The 17,363-nt window shown below is 50.0% G+C and overlaps 2 protein-coding genes across 5 annotated transcripts in view; one reads left to right on the top strand and one right to left on the bottom strand.

Annotated features, from left to right (window-relative positions):
* LOC119437131 (formin-binding protein 1-like) overlaps nt 1-17,363 on the bottom strand; it is a 260,696-nt gene that overhangs the window by 228,659 nt on the left and 14,674 nt on the right. Inside the window, exon 1 of one of the 4 annotated variants that reach the window (XM_049660306.1) lies at nt 14,365-14,607. The exons of 2 other annotated variants lie outside the window; for them this stretch is intronic. In XM_049660306.1, coding sequence (XP_049516263.1) covers nt 14,365-14,388 — 24 coding nt within the window. In that variant the 5' untranslated portion in view covers nt 14,389-14,607. Of the gene's footprint in view, nt 1-14,364; nt 14,608-17,363 lie in introns of those variants that run through there. One more of the 4 variants, XM_037704191.2, reaches the window with a different exon arrangement.
* Nucleotides 15,892-17,363, top strand: part of LOC119437129 (death domain-associated protein 6-like) — a 168,246-nt gene continuing 166,774 nt past the window's right edge. Inside the window, exon 1 of the mRNA XM_049660305.1 lies at nt 15,892-15,952. The gene's annotated coding sequence lies outside the window, so the exon portion shown is untranslated. The remainder of the gene's footprint in view (nt 15,953-17,363) is intronic.

Here is a 17,363-nt window from a genome sequence, read left to right as displayed (position 1 = left end):
CGTGGTGTTGTCTATGTCCGGTTGTCTTGGAGCCAGTGCGCGAAGGCTCTCCAACCTCTCCGCTAGCCGCCTTGCCGTCGATCATCAGCGAGAGCGATCCAAGCAGCGGGCGTTGCGGGCGCTCTGTCGCAGCGTTGAGCGTGTACGGTATTCCGGTAACTGCAGGCGTAAACTAAAGCCCCTCCATACAACTACCGCTTTGACGAAGGATCTTTAGCATAGACGTATGTGAGCGGGCCTGATCGGCACAACACTCCTGGGAAAAAAGATTTAGCATGCACGGTCCAGCCACCTGGTGATGCCGAGCTTAACCAGCAGAACACAGAGCTAATATTGCTGTAACCAAGTGTAAAACACTTTAAACATTTAAAATGACAACGTGTTCAAGATTACGCTCCTGCTGAAAATTTGCGCCAGCAGCAAAGAATACACTTGGTTACTGCTATATAGCTCTGTGTTCGGATAAGCTTTGTGTCAGCCGTACAGCCAGGTGGTGACACATAGCTCAACCGAACACACAGCTAATATAGCAGTAACCAAGTGCAGTACTTTGCTGCTGGCACAAATTTTCGGCAAGCAGTTCACGTTTGTGCCTCTGTTCATCCCGTAAAACGCCCAGTGCAGTTGCACTTGTGTTTACACGAATACCAGACACGCTAAACTCTAGTGTCGAAGTAATCCTTTGGCGTTAAGTGACGGCCACAAACGCTTAGATGATGGCATCATTCGGATACCGACAGTCCGATGCGCTGCAGCCACTCCGCTCGTCTGCTGCCTTGTAGAGGCCTGATGTCGCAGCTTGACATATTGACATTTGCTATGTTTGCAGGCCACAATGCAACAAGGTTGAACCATGGTGCGCGAAAAGACAGATCGAGACCAACACTGACCGTGCCGCTCTCGTCAACACGGAGCACGTTGTAACACAAGCAGACGACACTTCCTGTGTGCCGGAAGTGCTTTTAGTGTAGTGATATTGTCCTTGTGCATTCCTCCTTCTGTTACTTTCTTTTCATAGAAACAATGTAACTAACATCTCAACTATTACGAACAACATTTGTTCACCATAATGTTGGAAAAATTATCGATGATGCGCACTGGGTAGCCAGTCTGATAGCTTGCCCTAGTGACGTCATATGGTCAAATCGCGTCCCCTGGTCAAGGGCGGCTGAAAACCCAGCAGACTGGCATGCTGCAATCAGTAGCGATGTGGAGTTTTAAAACCTTATAATAAATTACCCGCTTTACACGGAGCACTTCTATGTGTCAATTAATGATCAGAAGGTCCTACCCTAACGACAGTGCGTTTGTACAAAATCGTTTCAAGGTCCATTTAAAAGTCAACACCATCAGATATTATTCAATATTCTTCGGGTTATGCCACTCGCAAGTGACACACTAAATTGATAACTCCTTGTTGCGACTTGAGGTAGCATCTGGGCCGGTGATCTACAGCCATAGAGATGAGTATGTTCTTGAGTAAACACGTGAGAAAAGGGGTTTATTCTACATATTTACAGTGGCTCCAGATATGGTAGCCCACTCCATGTAGGAGCATTTTGACTGTCTGACTCGCTACATAGCTCAGCACACATGAGAACACATCAAGGCACACACACTGAACCAAATGCGTCCGCTTATAAAGCAGTCGTCTTCCCTAGTTCCCTACAAAAGGGAATTCGATGGCCTTGATGCGGCCCATCGGAAGGGTCGCATTGTCCACAGAACTCCGCCTCTGATAGCGAACGTTTGAGGCAAGGACGAGGCAATTTGGAAACAGGGGATTTACACTCCTTCCATGGAAGTCGCCGACTTGGTTTATTGCTCTCCGTGACGGTCATCTTGCCAGGGTCGGGAGAGTGACCATCATGCTGGTCCCCGCTTCCATGAAGGGTGGCCGGTTGTGGTCGCCTTTAAGTGAGGTTCTTTGTCATCGTGTCCCAGTCTGTGTGGGGCAGCGTCGCCAGGTAGGTGACGCTGATGAAAGGGGCTGCCTCGATGGTAACAACCAAAGAATACACCCTGTAAGGAACGAAGCGACTGCGTGTCCGCCGGTTGCGGTTTATTGAACCAACTAGTTAAAGATGGCGCTAGCGCGAGCCTTCGCTTGCGTTACAAACCCCCCTCTTCTTCTTCTATAGTTTTCAATACACTCCCGCGGCCGCGTTGCGCGTATGCGCTTTCAGAAGGTAGATACGCTGCACAGGACGTCGGTCCTGCTGGTCGATCGACAGTACTACAGATCAGAAACAATCTTTTTAGAGCACTTGAAAACATCCGGTCCACAGTGCAGTGAAGAAGGGTGGCACATAGAAGTCAGTCTTACATGAAAGAGATGATAGCACATTTCCAGGAAACGGCAGTTGCTGTCGGGGGTTTCTGGCGCTTCGAGTTGGCAGAGGCACGGTAGTGCGCGGAATGGGATACAATGACGTTCACAGATGCGGGCGTCGGGTTAAAGCATGGTAAGCGAACGGGCTGAATTCAGGAGCTTGGAAGTACTTCGGTATAACGGGAGTGCGGTACGAATTCCTTTTGTAGAAGGGCGGTTCTTGAAGGAAGGCGAGGAAGGACGGCGAGATGAAAGGACAGGTAGGTTTTCCAGTAACAAGGCAGCAACGTGGTTTTCGATTAAAGGCTTGAAGCTTCGAAAGGGAAGGCTGTGAACCTGCCACTACCTGCCAGTAGTTACAGTAAGCCCTGAAGGCTGGCTACTCCTGGAGCACGACATTGCGGTCGTCCAACTTGCCGAATCGTTTTCTTGCGACGCAGGTTGTCGATGGGAAAGCGAACGCTGCTCCAGGCCGGTTCACCGCCTTTGTCGGTCTTGACGCGAGCCTTGAAGTTGCTTCACTTGCGGTCCAGCTTGTAGCCGAAGATGGTCAGGAAGCGCTTGAACGAGTTGGCCATGGCGGCCAGGGTAGCGGCGGACGGACCTCGCGCGGCGAGGACTACGACGAGGGCTCTGTGGGATCTTTAGACGCGAAGAGCCTCTTCGGCCAAACGCTACCGTAGTCTGGGAGCGGCCAGCTTCGTTGCTGAAGGTTTGACGAGAAAAGCCGTTGGGGCGCGCTTTCGCTGTGCTGGCATGCTTTCTTCGGCGCAACAGCTGCATTCTCTTGTCGTTTTCTGAGTGTGCAACAACAACCAGACGAGCTGGCTGCTGCGGCGCCAGCGGTTGCTGCTGCCATCCCACCAGGATGGAACGGAAGCCCATGAATCAACCGACGGCGTCCGAGCGATGGGTGGAGCCGCAGTGTTGAGAATGTCGCACACTTTCACTTGACCGCGGCTGAAGTAGAAGTTCGAGTCATCGGGCGTCTCCGGCGGTGGTGGATTTGCCGTTGTCGGCGTGATGTAGCCCTGTTGGTCGATGAAGGTGAGCCTTTCGGCCGATAAAATCGGCGCAGTAGCATACGGTCGGGTCGGGGTTTTCACGTATGGTCGGGTCGCTGACGTTGTGCTGTAGCTGGTCTCGGGGCTACGGTTTCGAGCACTGATTTGCCGGTGTCTGATCTCGTGGGCTGACAATGTGGCGTGGCAGTCCTTTATGGTGTGGTCACGGTTATCGCACAGTACACAGCAAGGATGGTCGTTCGATGCAGATCCTGCGGCCAAGGCTAATGCTGGCGGTACCGGCGGTGGTAGACAAGGTCGGCATCGCCCTTGTTCCGCGGAGGTAGTTTTCGGTAGGCACCTTGGACGGGAGGCCTGGCTCTCTTCTCTGCTCTCGACTTGCACCTGCAGGAACTTCATGACCTTTCGCACCTCCTCTTGCCGTGACCTCGGAGTAGCCCCGTCATCGGGCTCAGTCTCCTTCATGCGTTGACGGTAGAGAATAGCGATATCTTCGTGAAGCGATCGCATAAGGACGCGATGAAGGATGACCGCGTATTCTGATGCTGGAACCCCGAGGCTTTCGAGGCAGCTTGTACGAAAATGCACCTCTTCGTAGAGTTCCCGCAGCTGCGATACGTGAGAAGAGCGATCAATGGGCGCGATGGCAAGTTAACAGTCGATGTGGTCGTCAACGAGGGCGGTATGACAGCCGAACCTCTCTCGGAGCATTTTCACTGCTACAGCGTAGTTCGCTTCCGCCAGACACACACCTTCGATTGCACGCTTCGCTGTTCCGGTTAAGTATGATCTTAAGTACAAAAATTTCTCGATGTCGGACAGCTCGCGGTTGTTATGGATCGTAGCCTCGAAATATTCCCAGAAGCCCTGCCACTCGCGAAGTTCACCGGAGAAAACGGGTACCTGTAATTTCGGTAGGGCAACTCGGTGTAACGGTGCTCGGGAACTTGCTTGAGTGGAGACGCCTTGGGTGGCGGTTTCGCTCAGAAAACCCTGTGTGGTGCTGTCTCCGGCTCTTGCAGCAGAATTGAGAATGAAGCGGACCCGGCTCATGGTGTTGCGGATCTTGTCGTGGTACTCCAGAGCGACGGTGGCTTCTGCCTCATACTCGTCACCGTCGTCCATGAGGTCGGCAATCGTCTTGTTGAGCGCTGCTAGCGCCGAGTCCTTGTCCTGCAGATCATCCAAAATAACTTGCAGGTCGGATGGCGAAGGATGCTCGGCTTGTAGCGCTTCGGTAGCGAACGAGATGAGCCTTGTAGCAGCAGCTCGAAGTACGCCTCTGCTGCGTCGCAGCCGATCCATCGTCCCGGTGCACGACACCAGTCGTCTCCCGGGTCTCACAGCACCATAAATGTAAGGAACGAAGCGACTGCGCGTCCGCCGGTTGCGGTTTATTGAACCAACTAGTTAAAGATGGCGCTAGCGCGAGCCTTCGCCTGCGTTCCAAACCCTCTTCTTCTATAGTTTTCAATAGTCCTGCCGATTCGGGACGCAACATCCTCTGGCTTCACGGATTAACTGTTATCAGTATTCTTTCTTTCCTAGAACTGTCAATGACTGGAATAATCTCTCTAATGATGTTGTATCACATAGCACACTGTCATTGTTTGAAAGCAGCCTCACTTAACCCTGACTATTCATGGCTTTGTATAATGTGTTATGGTGCAATTTTGTCTATATTACTCTACTTGCAATTCCATTTTCGTGCATTGCGTTGTAATTATTGTTCTGCTGTACATTGACTGTTTGTTCATGACTAACTTTTTTGACGTTCTTTACTGGTCGATCTGGGGCAGGATTTTTTGCTCCACGGCAGCGAATCCAAATTTCACTGGTCGAGCTGGAACGGGTTCGCGCTTTCCACTGGTCGTTTCGAATCAACTCGCTCCGCATCGAATTGCTTTCACTTGCTCCACTGCCAAGGCGCGGATTCGGGCAGAAATAGGACGAGAAGTATACTTCACTTCCGCTCAGTGGGGGACGGCGATTTCGGTGGTCATGGAAACACACAGAGTGGAAGTCGATTTTTATGAGGTGTGCGCACAGACTTCCGGTACAACCAGCGCAAAGCATTTTCGCTCTCCGCTATCAGATTACGATTGCTGAAATGCGAGCACTCACTCCAGCATTTCGGCGGTATTGCGACTGGGGGTCCGGGACGAGAGACTGAGTCTTGAAGCAGGCGAAGAGGAGACGAAAGCTTTATACAATATGCACAAATATGTACAGATATAGCAGGAATAGCAGGTAATAGCTGGTAATAGCTGCCCTTAGCTGGTGATAGCTGGTCAAAGCAGTAAGAGCGCACCTGACCGACGGGGCGGCCGGTGGCGACTCTCTGGCTTAACAATGGGCCGGTTCCTCCTTAATCCCCTTGGCGGCGGCTCCTCGTCGACAGGAGCCAGAGGGGACGGTTGCTGACGTCGCCCGCGCCGTATTGTGTCGTCGCGTCCCCTTGGCGACTCGTCGACAGGACCCAGACGGGCGGTTTCTGGTGATGATGGCCGGGGCTGCTTGCACGTCGGCAGGACACAGACGGGGCAGTTGCCTAGGTCCCCCCGCGCCGTATTGTTCTTTCCACGGGGACGAAGACCTGGTGCTGCTTGAAATGGCACGCGTCTATTGCTTCGCCGCGGCAAAGATGGGTGCTTTTTGAAGTCTCCCCGCGCGTTGAATTCTTGATTTGTCGCGCAGAGGTGGGAGCTCCCGTCGCCTCGATCATAGGCACGTAGCACGGCACAACAGCGGCCGCTCCAGATCGACCAGTGAAAAACACCATTAGTCTCTGTACCCACCCTTCCCTGATCTTTCAGAGAAAGATCGCCATATTAAAAAAAGCTTAACCTTGCACTAGGCCGTGCAACGCTTGAAACAGCAAAGCTGGGCGATCATAACCCAGCATTTTCCGGAAGTGCGCCGTGAACTTTTCATCTTATTACTCATGATGATGATAATTTCTTTTCGCGCATCTCGGATTTACGGCCGTCATTGCGCGTCGCATAGCGCAGCTTGCTACGCCGACACCGCGTTCCAGGAGACCCGCTCCGTGAATGCGTCTATCTGTCTCTCGCTCTCATAGCGCGCAAAACCTCTTCACGTCGCAGAGCACGAGCGTACGAACGCGCCAGCTGTGAACGAAGATGACGACGCTCGAACGCAATCATATGGTTCGCAGAAATGCATGTTTTGCAAGCGTGGCTGTTCCCTCGAATGTATGCTTTTGTGTAATTGTGGTGTTCAATGCGGCAATAAAGAAAAAAAAAGGGGGGGGGGGGGCTGTATAGCCTAGTGGTTACGATGCTCGCTTTGGGACCGGGGGTACGCCTGCTCGAATCCCGCCTCAGAAAGTTTTTCTTGGTAGTTTCTCTCTCACGAAACCACAACGCGAGAGGGATGGGAGGCCCTGCTCTCCAGCTCGGAGGAGGCGGCCCAGAGAGCTGCCACACTCCAGGCCAGCCGCAGAGCACACGCCAGCGGAGCCCTAGAATAGGGGCCCCGACCAACCTGAAGACCGCTCGTCCTATATTTTTTTACAATAAATGTTTTCTACTACTTGGTAGTTTCTTGATACGCATCACAAATTACGTCTGGCCTTAACAGCAGAGGCAATGGCCGCCTCATCGAGTAATTTAGATCAATTAAGGCTTAGAATTATGCTAACTGCCGCAGGCAATTTTTAAAAATTTGGTGCCGCTAAAAAAGAACACCCTGTATACAGATTCCACCTGCACATACGGGCGACCCTTATAAAACAGTGCAAGTGCAGTTTCCACACGCATAATTAAAACAATTCGCTCAAGAACTTTGTGAAAGTTACACATTATCCGAGAAAATAAAAATAAATAAATGAAGGTCGATTTGATTAGCGCACGGAAGAATCGAATTTGTCCATTTCGCTTCCGCCGCTATGCCGATAAAACTTCCATCAGCCGACGCAATGCCATAGGTCATTGCGGCGCAATGACAGACTGAGCACGTGCTGGATACGATGCTCGTGGAAATATCCCGCGACGGTATCGCGAGATATCCCCGGGCGATTCCGCCCGATAACGGTCGATGACTAACGACCCCGCCGCATCATACCCGATCGGTCGCCCGCAAGACGTGCATTGGCAAGACGCCGAAAAGAGGCAGGAAAGTGCTCGCGGCTGCTGCAAATGGAACGCGCGGACCTCCAATGGATTGGGAAGGCCTCACGGCCTCCCACCCCACCCCGGGCCTGACCAGCCTGGCACAACACCCCTGCAGACTCTGCAGCACACCAAGGCCTTCCATCTCGGCCTGATACGTGCCGCTTATGCCTGCCGGTTTTGCTTCGCCCAGCCATGGCGACTCCACTCTATCCCTTCTTTCGCTCCCACTTACCCCTCCCCGTTGGCGCTGAGCCGTGCTCCCTCAAGGGCTGCAGAAGATAGCGCCAACCTTTCCCTTTCCCTCAAGAACCACTTATCATCATCGGACCTCCAATGGTGCCAGCTCAAGGCGCATTCTCTCACGCGACTGTCGCTATACCGTTTTCTGAATGCGAGCAGTCGGCTCCGAAGCCAATGTGTAGCACACAAAATGTTACATCACGCAACAATCGACGATATTTAGATGTCAACGTCCACCTGCCATAGATACGCATTCATCCGTCCCGACAAGGAACAGAGCGAGGGCAAAAATGTTCGTTCATTACACTGTGCTACACAGACTCACGGCGTTTACTCCGTGGTCAACAACATTGAGCGAACGCTGCGCGAGAGAAAATTTGCGCGTGCGAAGGTCGCACCTACACGGCACTCATTTGCACGTATAAGGAACATCATTGTGCGCAAAACGATTTCACTAGGAAACGGGGAATAAAGGGGTAACCGACCGTCCAGGCGGGATCAACGCGGGCGTCGCGAAAAAGATGCGCGCCTTTCACCACCGGCGCGAGTTCCGAACGAGACCTACGGGCGAGCGCACACAAATTTCCGGGACTCTGCAGCAAGGTCGTCGGCGCGCGCGCTACAGGCACCGACCCCAAGAGGAACACGCGAAGGAAGGCGGACGGACGGTCATGGCCGACCCTGTCCTCCCTGGTCGCGGTCGGCGTTGGAAGAATCAATCGATCCGGATGGGCACCGCGAAGGAGTGACAGCGAGGCCGACTGCCAGTGTGCAAGATGGGACGACAAAAAACTACACGCGACGCTTGGTGAGCAAATAGACGACTGTCACGGAGCGGCATCGTTTCGAGTCATTGACACGCCGATTAACGGGCGTCAACAACGTCGTGGTCTCACGATGCGGCATATAGTTTCGAGATAGCGACACGCCGATTAAAGGATCCAAGTGTGTGCGTCCGTGTGGTGCAGTGCGGGGCGCGACCTCGGACAGCGGGGGGGGGGGGGGGGGGGGGGGTATAAACCGCCCCCTCACCCCTGATTAAAAGGGGCGCGGGCAATACCTGCAGTTCCCCGACGTCGGGAATTAGGGAAAGGAGAGGCTATTTAAGCGCAGGTTTTAGGCCCTGCTAATCAGTCTAGACGCTGAACCTGTAATCTGCTGAGAAGCAGTCGGGGGGCTAGTGCTGTCCAGTATCGCCTGGCCACGTCGGAGCTCGTAACTAGTTGACCTAAGAGACGACAAACCAACGTTTGCAACGAAGCTCACGGTGGTTCGCCTCAGGTTAGCTCAACCCGCTTGAGGGATCCCAGTCGGCAGATCTAGACTCCCGGGAAACCCAGCCCAGCAATCGCATCCACCTCAAGAAGATCGGCCCGCCAGCATTCTTCGGGAAAGCTCTGCGCGCCGACTTAACGGTTTATGGACTTGCAGCTGCTGCCCGGCCACGCGTATGACATCGTTGTTTTCTTTTGAACTTTATTTTAGTGAACTACTGTTAGTTGTATTCTTTTATATTTGATCCACGCCCTCTTTCATGTTAATATCCACTGTTAATTGCTCGTCATATTTGTCTTCATCATTGTGTCATATTAAGTTCAGGTGCGTTAGTCTGTCTTGTATCTTTTTTATTATTTTAATTTATTAATTTGTGTATAATTATCAGCCGATAAATACCTTGTTTGTTTTTTGTTTTGTTTTTTAACTCCCGACTCTGACTCTTCACTGTGTTCGCTCGAGTACCCTCGTGTACTTGGACTTCAGTACATACGGAGCCATATTGCTTCGGGACGATAAACCTTACGAATCAATCCACCCCCCATTACGAACGAGGTCCGCCCTGCACTTGGTTCAACGCTCGTGCAGAACTGACAGGGCAGCCCTGTGCCCCACCCGTCTGAGGAGCGCAGGGAATGCTGCCAACTCGTCGTGCACGAAGCCTGCAATGTGTCAACTAATTCGGCAAGTGCAGGCGAATCGAAAGGGCAAAATGCTGTCTCATCTCGACCTGACCGCCAATGCGCGTGCAAACGCGGTCGGGTCGGTGGTTCGAAGCCAGCAGCAGGTCGCTCTGTTGTGCCGTCTCGACGCCGGCATTTACACCAGCCCGTCAGGTGCAAATGCTGTCGGGCCGGATTCGCGTCAAAACGAAACTACAGAACGGCATCGCCAGCGCTATAGAATTTCCCTACCACACCTTCGTTCCGTGTGAAAAGAGTAGAGAGAAGTGGCAAAATACGCAGTTGCGTCAGGAGCCAAAAGGGTGAGTCTACTCTCCCCGGCTGCCGGGGAGAATTTCGGAAACAAATTTCTCCCGACACTCCGCTGCGCTCGTAGTCTTTCTAACAGAAAAAAATCTTATTCAAATGTTAGAGTGTGTGATATGGCCACTTTCAGCTATGCTTCCCAGTGTCCCGACATAGCTGTTGGTTACAACAAATTTATATTTCGTGGAAAGAGGAGGGGGGTGGGTCATGTAAGTGCAAGAAAGTTTTTACGTTCCTGGTCTATAATATATATAGTTATAAGCGTTGCAAATAATTACTGAGCCGTCGATTACCCCCCCCCCCCCCACCCCATTTTTCATGCGTCATAAGGCGTTCCTAGTTGGTTTCAGCGATGTCCTCAGTGAGCTAAACAAGACACTTCGTTTATACTTGGCGAAAATTAGAGTGTACTAGACAATGGTATTCTAGTACACTCTAGCGAAAATAAAGGGCGCGGTATGGGCACTATGTAAGTAAACTTCAAAGACAGGGGGGGGGGGGGGGGGCATATCGCTGATTATAATATTTGCAGTAAATTACGCAAGCAAGCAATCCGGGACTTTATGAATGTGTTGTACGAACAAAGCATAATTTATTCCTTTGCCCTGTGAGAACTGTTAACTCAACCGACATGAAATCTAGGGAAAGTTGAGTGGGCAGGGGGGCCATGGTTCACCATGTGTTATTGAGAAATAGGTTTGTCTTTTAAATAGAAAAATGAATGACTGACGCATTTCCAGGCTTTTTCACTTATTGTAATAGTAATTCTATATATATATATATATATATATATATATATATATATATATATATATATATATGGTCAGATCGTTTGCGGTGGTAACCAACGAGCACCGCTTAACCGAGCTGTCAGATGTACGACAGCTGTCAACTATTACGCCATACAACTACAACGTCCTGCTTGTGGAATGCCAACGTACTTCGCGCCGCCCTGCAGAAAGAATATTTTGAAGCCGTGGTGCACGCCAAATGACCGCCTTCAATTGCGCGATTGCAACATGCGCCTCAACGTTGCAAGTGAAAAAGGTTAATTAGCCGGCTAGTGTTAATCAAGCTAATAAGTGGGCTGCGCTTCCAAACGCCTGCCGCTGCGAAAAAAAAAAAAACACAAAAAAACACAATAATGTGTCCTGCCCTCAACATTATCCCGGCTCTAACAACTTCCAAATGAGATAAAATTTGCAGTTTCTGAGTTATCTACTCAAATGTTATCCAATCAGCGCGATTATTTTTTCCGCCATTCGTTATGCGGCCTTTGTTTTATATTACACTGGTGGCAGTAATAACGAATCGAATCGGGGCTAACTTTTGCACTGTACCATATCCCATCCAGACGAAAATCCCGGTTTTGATTATTCCGGAATATTGAGCTGCGGCGATACCGTTGCATCCACCAGCACACTATCAGCGCGGCATATCAGCAAAATTAGCGTTTATCGACGCGGTAACATCATTCTGAAATCATAAACACGGCGGGGGAGAAAGAAAGGGAGGGGGGGGGGGGCGCTCGGGTGCAAGAAAAATGGACAGTGTTTAATTTTTAAAGAAATTATGGGGTTTTACGCGCCAAAACCACGTTCTGATTATGAGGCACGCCGTAGTGGGGGACTCCGGAACTTTCGACCACCTGGGGGTCTTTAACGTGCACCTAAATCTAAGTACACGGGTGTTTTCTGCATTTCGCCCCCATCGAAATGCGGCCGTCCTGGCGTGGATGACCTCGTGGCTCGTGCTCAGCAGCCCAACACCATAGACAGTGTTTAAACCAAAACTATGACCCAAGTGGGAAGAGGAGAGGTAGGTATGGTGCAAAAAATGAAACAGCATCTCGAACAAAGGTTAGATACATACATAATACGGTGGCAATTCCAATACTGTTGGTGGTACAGCCACAAACGTTCCTCCATCCGCAGGGTCAATACCCCAGACACACGGGCAAAAATAAAGTCCTTTGCAAGAAACCCCTTTTGTTACTACGAAGGACGCTTTGCAGAAAGGAATTGCGCCGATAACACACAGCAGCGCACTAACGCCTTTATGTGGTTCCTCAAATGAACGCAGCAAAAAAATTAAAAAATAATGAAATAAAATAAAAAGCACTCCTTGGTTAAAGCAGCAAGAGAAAACATTTACTGGAAGCTGCGCATGGAGAATACATTTGGTGATTGAAGACCCTAAAAACATTTTCTCCGTTTTTGATGGCTTATAATGCGCATATTCGCATTCAACATGGCGGCGCTAGCGACGTGGTGCGGGCGTTTCAGTAAATCTTCACTGTTCAACAAATCGCATTATCGCTAAAAATTAAAACATTCTCCAAAGTAAAAAAAAAAATACTTACTGGGCACCGTAGTTATGTAACAGGTTTTCTTCTACTGATGAGTTGTGCACGCTGTATGCGAGAGAGCACCTTTCCGCTCGAAAAGTCCCCTTACCTAAAGGACTAGAGTGCCCGCGAGTCAGGGGTATTACAACTTTCCCGCGCCCATTGTTCACTGCTTCGCGACTATCTATAGTGTGTAGTGTTACTTATAGTCACGACGAATGGCATTAAGGGTACGAAAACCACTTGCGTTCCGTTTGCGTCCCCTTATGTATATCTCTGAAGCGTTTCGCACAAGTACCCGACAATGTAACCAGACGACACAGCTGAAGCTGCAGTTCGGTTGAGGCTCATGGAAACTGACAATTACGGTATTACGCAGGAAGGAGCTGTAAATGTCAGAGCTAACGGTTAAGAAAAGGGGGGGGGGGGGGGGGGGGCGAACGTCACATTGTGAGCAATGCTTGGCACGCACAAGTATGAGTCAGTTTTTTGCCGCGAAGCCTCGTGACGAAGCTCCGCTGAAACAGAGAGAAAACGCACACACACACAAAAAAAAAAAAAAACTGCCTGTCACTCAAGTATCTGCAGCGAGCCTTGGTCGATTAAATGGTGCTTCTCGCGTAGGACACCGTTCTTGTGAGCTTCCGGGCAGTAACAAACGTGATGGAACTTTCGGATATTCACCGTGACTCCCAATCGGCATGTTGTGTTCTCTTGACGAGCTCGAACATCAGTCACTCGCGCAGCCGGGACGACAACGATCAACTGCTGCAATGGGCGAAAATGCGCATTCTCCAACGCGGCTCAGCCGCGCGAGCAATAACAAGGCAAAGCGCGGAGAACACCAAGGCAACTCCTTTCTCCGCACGCAGCCGCCGAGGCGTTTGCTTCGAAGCTTTAACCCAATTCCACCTGGACGACACAGAACACGTGCATTGAAATGTGCGCTGTACGCATGAAACGTGCGGGTCAACAACTATAGATGGATTTTCGTTCGAAAGCTCTCCATCCAAACACGTTAACCAAAGCCAAAGGAACATAAACGGTTTGTCGTGCCTGATTACCCGTTCCTTGTTTATTTTCTTCCTTTTTAACCTTCATGGCGACGGTAGCTTTGTTTAGGCCGTTTCTACGTACGCAATGTTTGGGCTCAGCGGTCATCGCTAGCAGAAAGCGAGCCGATAGTTAAAGCGACACAAACAACAACCAAGCAAACGAACGACAAGCCAGGGCTAGCGACGTTTGCAACAACTAAGTGCGTGTTTGACCGCACTGTTTGCATGAATGCCAACACCAAATAACACATCTTACTCGTTTCGGTCAGAGGAGTAAGCTGTGTTACCTCTTGGCAACTCTTGAGCATGGGCACAACGGTAATGGTAAACTTGGCAGTAGGCAGTTCCTTCGCAGAACGCAAACAGGTCATCGGTTTTCACGAAAACACCAGCACGCACACAACAATGCACAGTACAAGTAAAATACGATCATGCTGGCTTGATCACCTTAGCATTTCGGTCAGCACCGCATGACACACCACTACATTTTAATCCGTTAATTCAAAAAGAGAGAGAGAGAAACGTGGTGGGAAAGGCAGGGAGGTTAACCGGAAAAGATTCTGGTTTGCTACCCTGCACTGGGGGAAGGGGAAATGAAAGGCCGCCGTTAATTCAAAACACGTAAGGCACCCGGCGGCTGGGCGAAGTACATTTTCCTTCGTTGCTGAAGTCACTCAAAGTTGAGGGCTGAGGCTACTTAGACAACGCCGCAGGACAAGCGTGGGGCTCATTTCTGCGACAAGTGAGGCTGGGAATAAACGATGAAGTAGTCGGTTGAATGTCTTTAATGGTGCTTATGAGAGACCGACATTCTATAAGTGCAAAGGATGAAGAGCACCAAGTCAGATAGCAAAACAGCGTACGGAGCTCAGTTCTCGGTGCATCGTCCAAAAGTTTCTACCGCAAGTTGCACCGTTTAGACGCAACGCGTGCTCATCAGCAGAAGTGCAAGAACGGACACTCACCCAGAGCTCCAGACCCCAACTCATGTTTTCATTGACGAATATCCAGCGTGCAGTTGCAAACGATGTTTTCGACGAATAAACGCTGAGCAGTATCACAGCAGTTTGAGCCACACCTCACGTATACGTTTCAGAGCTTCAGATGCACGTCTGTTCTTCCATTTCGACACAAACACCAGCCATCATTTTGTGACACACGCAGGGGCAGCTCTGACTAAGATGGCTGCCAATCGCTGACTGGCCGCGGCCTCTGGCGGCCGCTATATACAACACGGATTCTTGTGGAAACAGATTTGTCGACAAAATGTTTCTTTAATTTTATGCAAAATACCGTAACAAAATTTTGTTCATTTCAAGATACCTCCGTCACTCCCAAAACAACTTTAGGCAAACTCAACGCTTCTCCATGGTTACCCGACGTCCCCTTGCCGCGAGCCGGCGAGGACAACTGCGTCGTCTGCTACGGCGGCCGCCATTCTCATGCTCATCCCGCTCGGAGAAGTGCACTATTCTAGGCACTATAAGTGCACTGCGTGAGCGTCGCGCCGAGCCTATCGTTTGCATCGGGCGGCTACGTTCACTTTATTTCCTTTCTTCAAAGCATACATGAAGGAACTGCACAAAGCAGTTGCGTTGTACACATACGAGACATACACGAAGCTTCTCGTCTCGTTGTACACATATGAGACCAACGCATTAAAAAAAATTATTATTAAAGCCAGAAGATGCGTCGGTAATTCTGTTGAATCTGCCTTCCTTATTATAAAAGATTATAAAATGTGCCTATCTGTGATTGAAAACTAGAAAAGCTGAAGGAAAAAAAAAGTTTATCTACAGAGAACACGTTGATACATAAACAGGAACATTAGTTTCACGTTGCCTACTCCAGATGTTCATTTCCCTCTTCAATGCATCTGGCTGAGTTCATGGTCGCTCAGTATTTGCTACCGAATAAAATGACCAAATAACATTAGATAAGCTAACTCTGTTAGCAACACAATAAATTGCCCAAATCACACGATCCCCTCATGCATGCATCGCAGCAGCAGTAAGCTAAAGGCAGATGACGCGGGCCGAAAAGGGGATGGCAAAGAATGGGTGCTATTGTGACATAGTCTCTCTTGATTTTTACGAGCCATGGGGAGCCTTCTTTTCGGGTATGTAGGAATGTAAAAAAATCAACAAACTATTTTTTCTAGAATGCCTGCTGTGTTGGGCGACGCTGTGGCCTGGCATCCTGCGGAGGGAACGCTCTCAGTGCCCACCGGTTGCATGGCAGAGAATGGACCAAAAAAAAAAAAAAAAAAAAAATGGCGGGGGTGCATTTTGCACGGCACTCCTACAAGAGGTGGCACCACCCTACCTTAAGTGGGATTCTGCGCGCTACGCCCTCTAGCACGCGCATCGAGGCGCCACAATCGTTTGTAGCGCGTTATTTCCCTTGGTAGCTTTTGTGGATGGTAGCGTTTTGGCGTCTGTCCGTGAATGAGGCTGCAATGTCTGTGAAATCGTTCTTAAAACCATGATAAAGCAAAGTGAGGTGATCATAATTTCGGACGATGAGGAAGGACAAGATAGCGGGGATACAAATGTTAGTATTGGCTCACGATTTGTATGTGCTGTACTTCGGACGCGTCTGTCACTAATGAGGCAGTAATGTCGATGAAGTCGTTCTTACAACCACTGAATAAAGAAAAATGAGGTGATCGGATTTCTGACGATGAGGGAAGAACAAGATAGCCGGGCTATAAATGTTAGTCTTGGCTCACGGTTTGTGATGTGCTGTACTTCGGAAGTCGGGAAGTTGCATATCGTGCTTCGGATTTCCGGCGTCTGCGAGCAGCCAACTATTTGCTGTGTGGTAACGATCTTATTTTTCTGAAAATAGTGGCACCAAAAGTTTGGTTATGGTATGCTTGTGACCGTACGTAGAATATCTCACGCGGTGATTGCAATGCGTAAACATATTAACGTCTTCTCTTTTAGGTGGCTGGAAGCGTCCTGAACACGCACGGCCGTACAAGTAGCACTGCGTCGGATTGGGTAAGTGCGGATTCATTTACGTGCATGTGTTGTAAATAATTGCGATAACCCCATCTATCTTCGAAGTAATTACATTGCTCTGTTTAACGCAGTTTTTCGTTGCGCGGAGAACGCATCTGCGTCTCCGAGATCTCGATGTGCGTCTCCGGTCAACGCTATGCAAGATCGAATGTTCGCTAGTAAAACTGAATTGACTCCCCTCGAATCACATCACAGAAATGTTTGTTCCCACCTGCGGAATGTCAGTAAGTTGCCCCAAGTCGACGGACGTGTTGTTCTGCGGATACCGAAACGGGTTGTCTAACCGGACGCACAGGCCTTTCGTACTGACAGTAGCGTCTGGTCACATAAGCCCAGCGAGCGGAGGAATCGTGTATCTTATTGGAAACGTACATTCACGCAGCCCTATAGCCAGCGTTAAACTCAACGCAAGCGTTTTCACGTTCTGCATATATACATATATAACTGTGCATGCCGTATGTGTAACGCTCGACGTAACGTATATGTAATGTAACGTGTATCTAACACTCGAACGCGTGAAAGCGATCGGGCAACGATTCGCTTGTTCAAGCTAGCCATGAAACGGGCGTCAGTATGTTGCTGTTCAGAATAGCGTTACGTTTCCATCGTAGCCCAAACTGCTTGCGTCGGCAGATCTCGTAGGGAGCTGAAAGAAGCCGCAACGCCATCAGGCCAGCGCCAACGCCATAGGGCCAGCGCCTGGTGCCCTACCAGTGCACGACGACACGTTTTCTTTTCTTTTTTTTTTTTTTTTTTCCTAGTTGAACTGTTCTGAGACAAAGCAGAAACTTGCATTTATGCTTTGTCTGAGTGCGAGCACAAGTACTCTTCAGTCAATCTCGTGGACGAAGCATGGAATTTCTCTGTCAATGGCATGTAATATTATACCTGCATGATGCCCTTTCAGTGGAGCTGTCTGCAAACTTACTGTGCGGGAC

Source organism: Dermacentor silvarum, chromosome 1, assembly GCF_013339745.2.
Source record: "Dermacentor silvarum isolate Dsil-2018 chromosome 1, BIME_Dsil_1.4, whole genome shotgun sequence".
NCBI lineage: Eukaryota > Metazoa > Arthropoda > Arachnida > Ixodida > Ixodidae > Dermacentor > Dermacentor silvarum.
The sequence above is the reverse complement of the archived record's forward strand: the minus strand, read 5'-3'. Positions and strand labels throughout refer to the sequence as shown.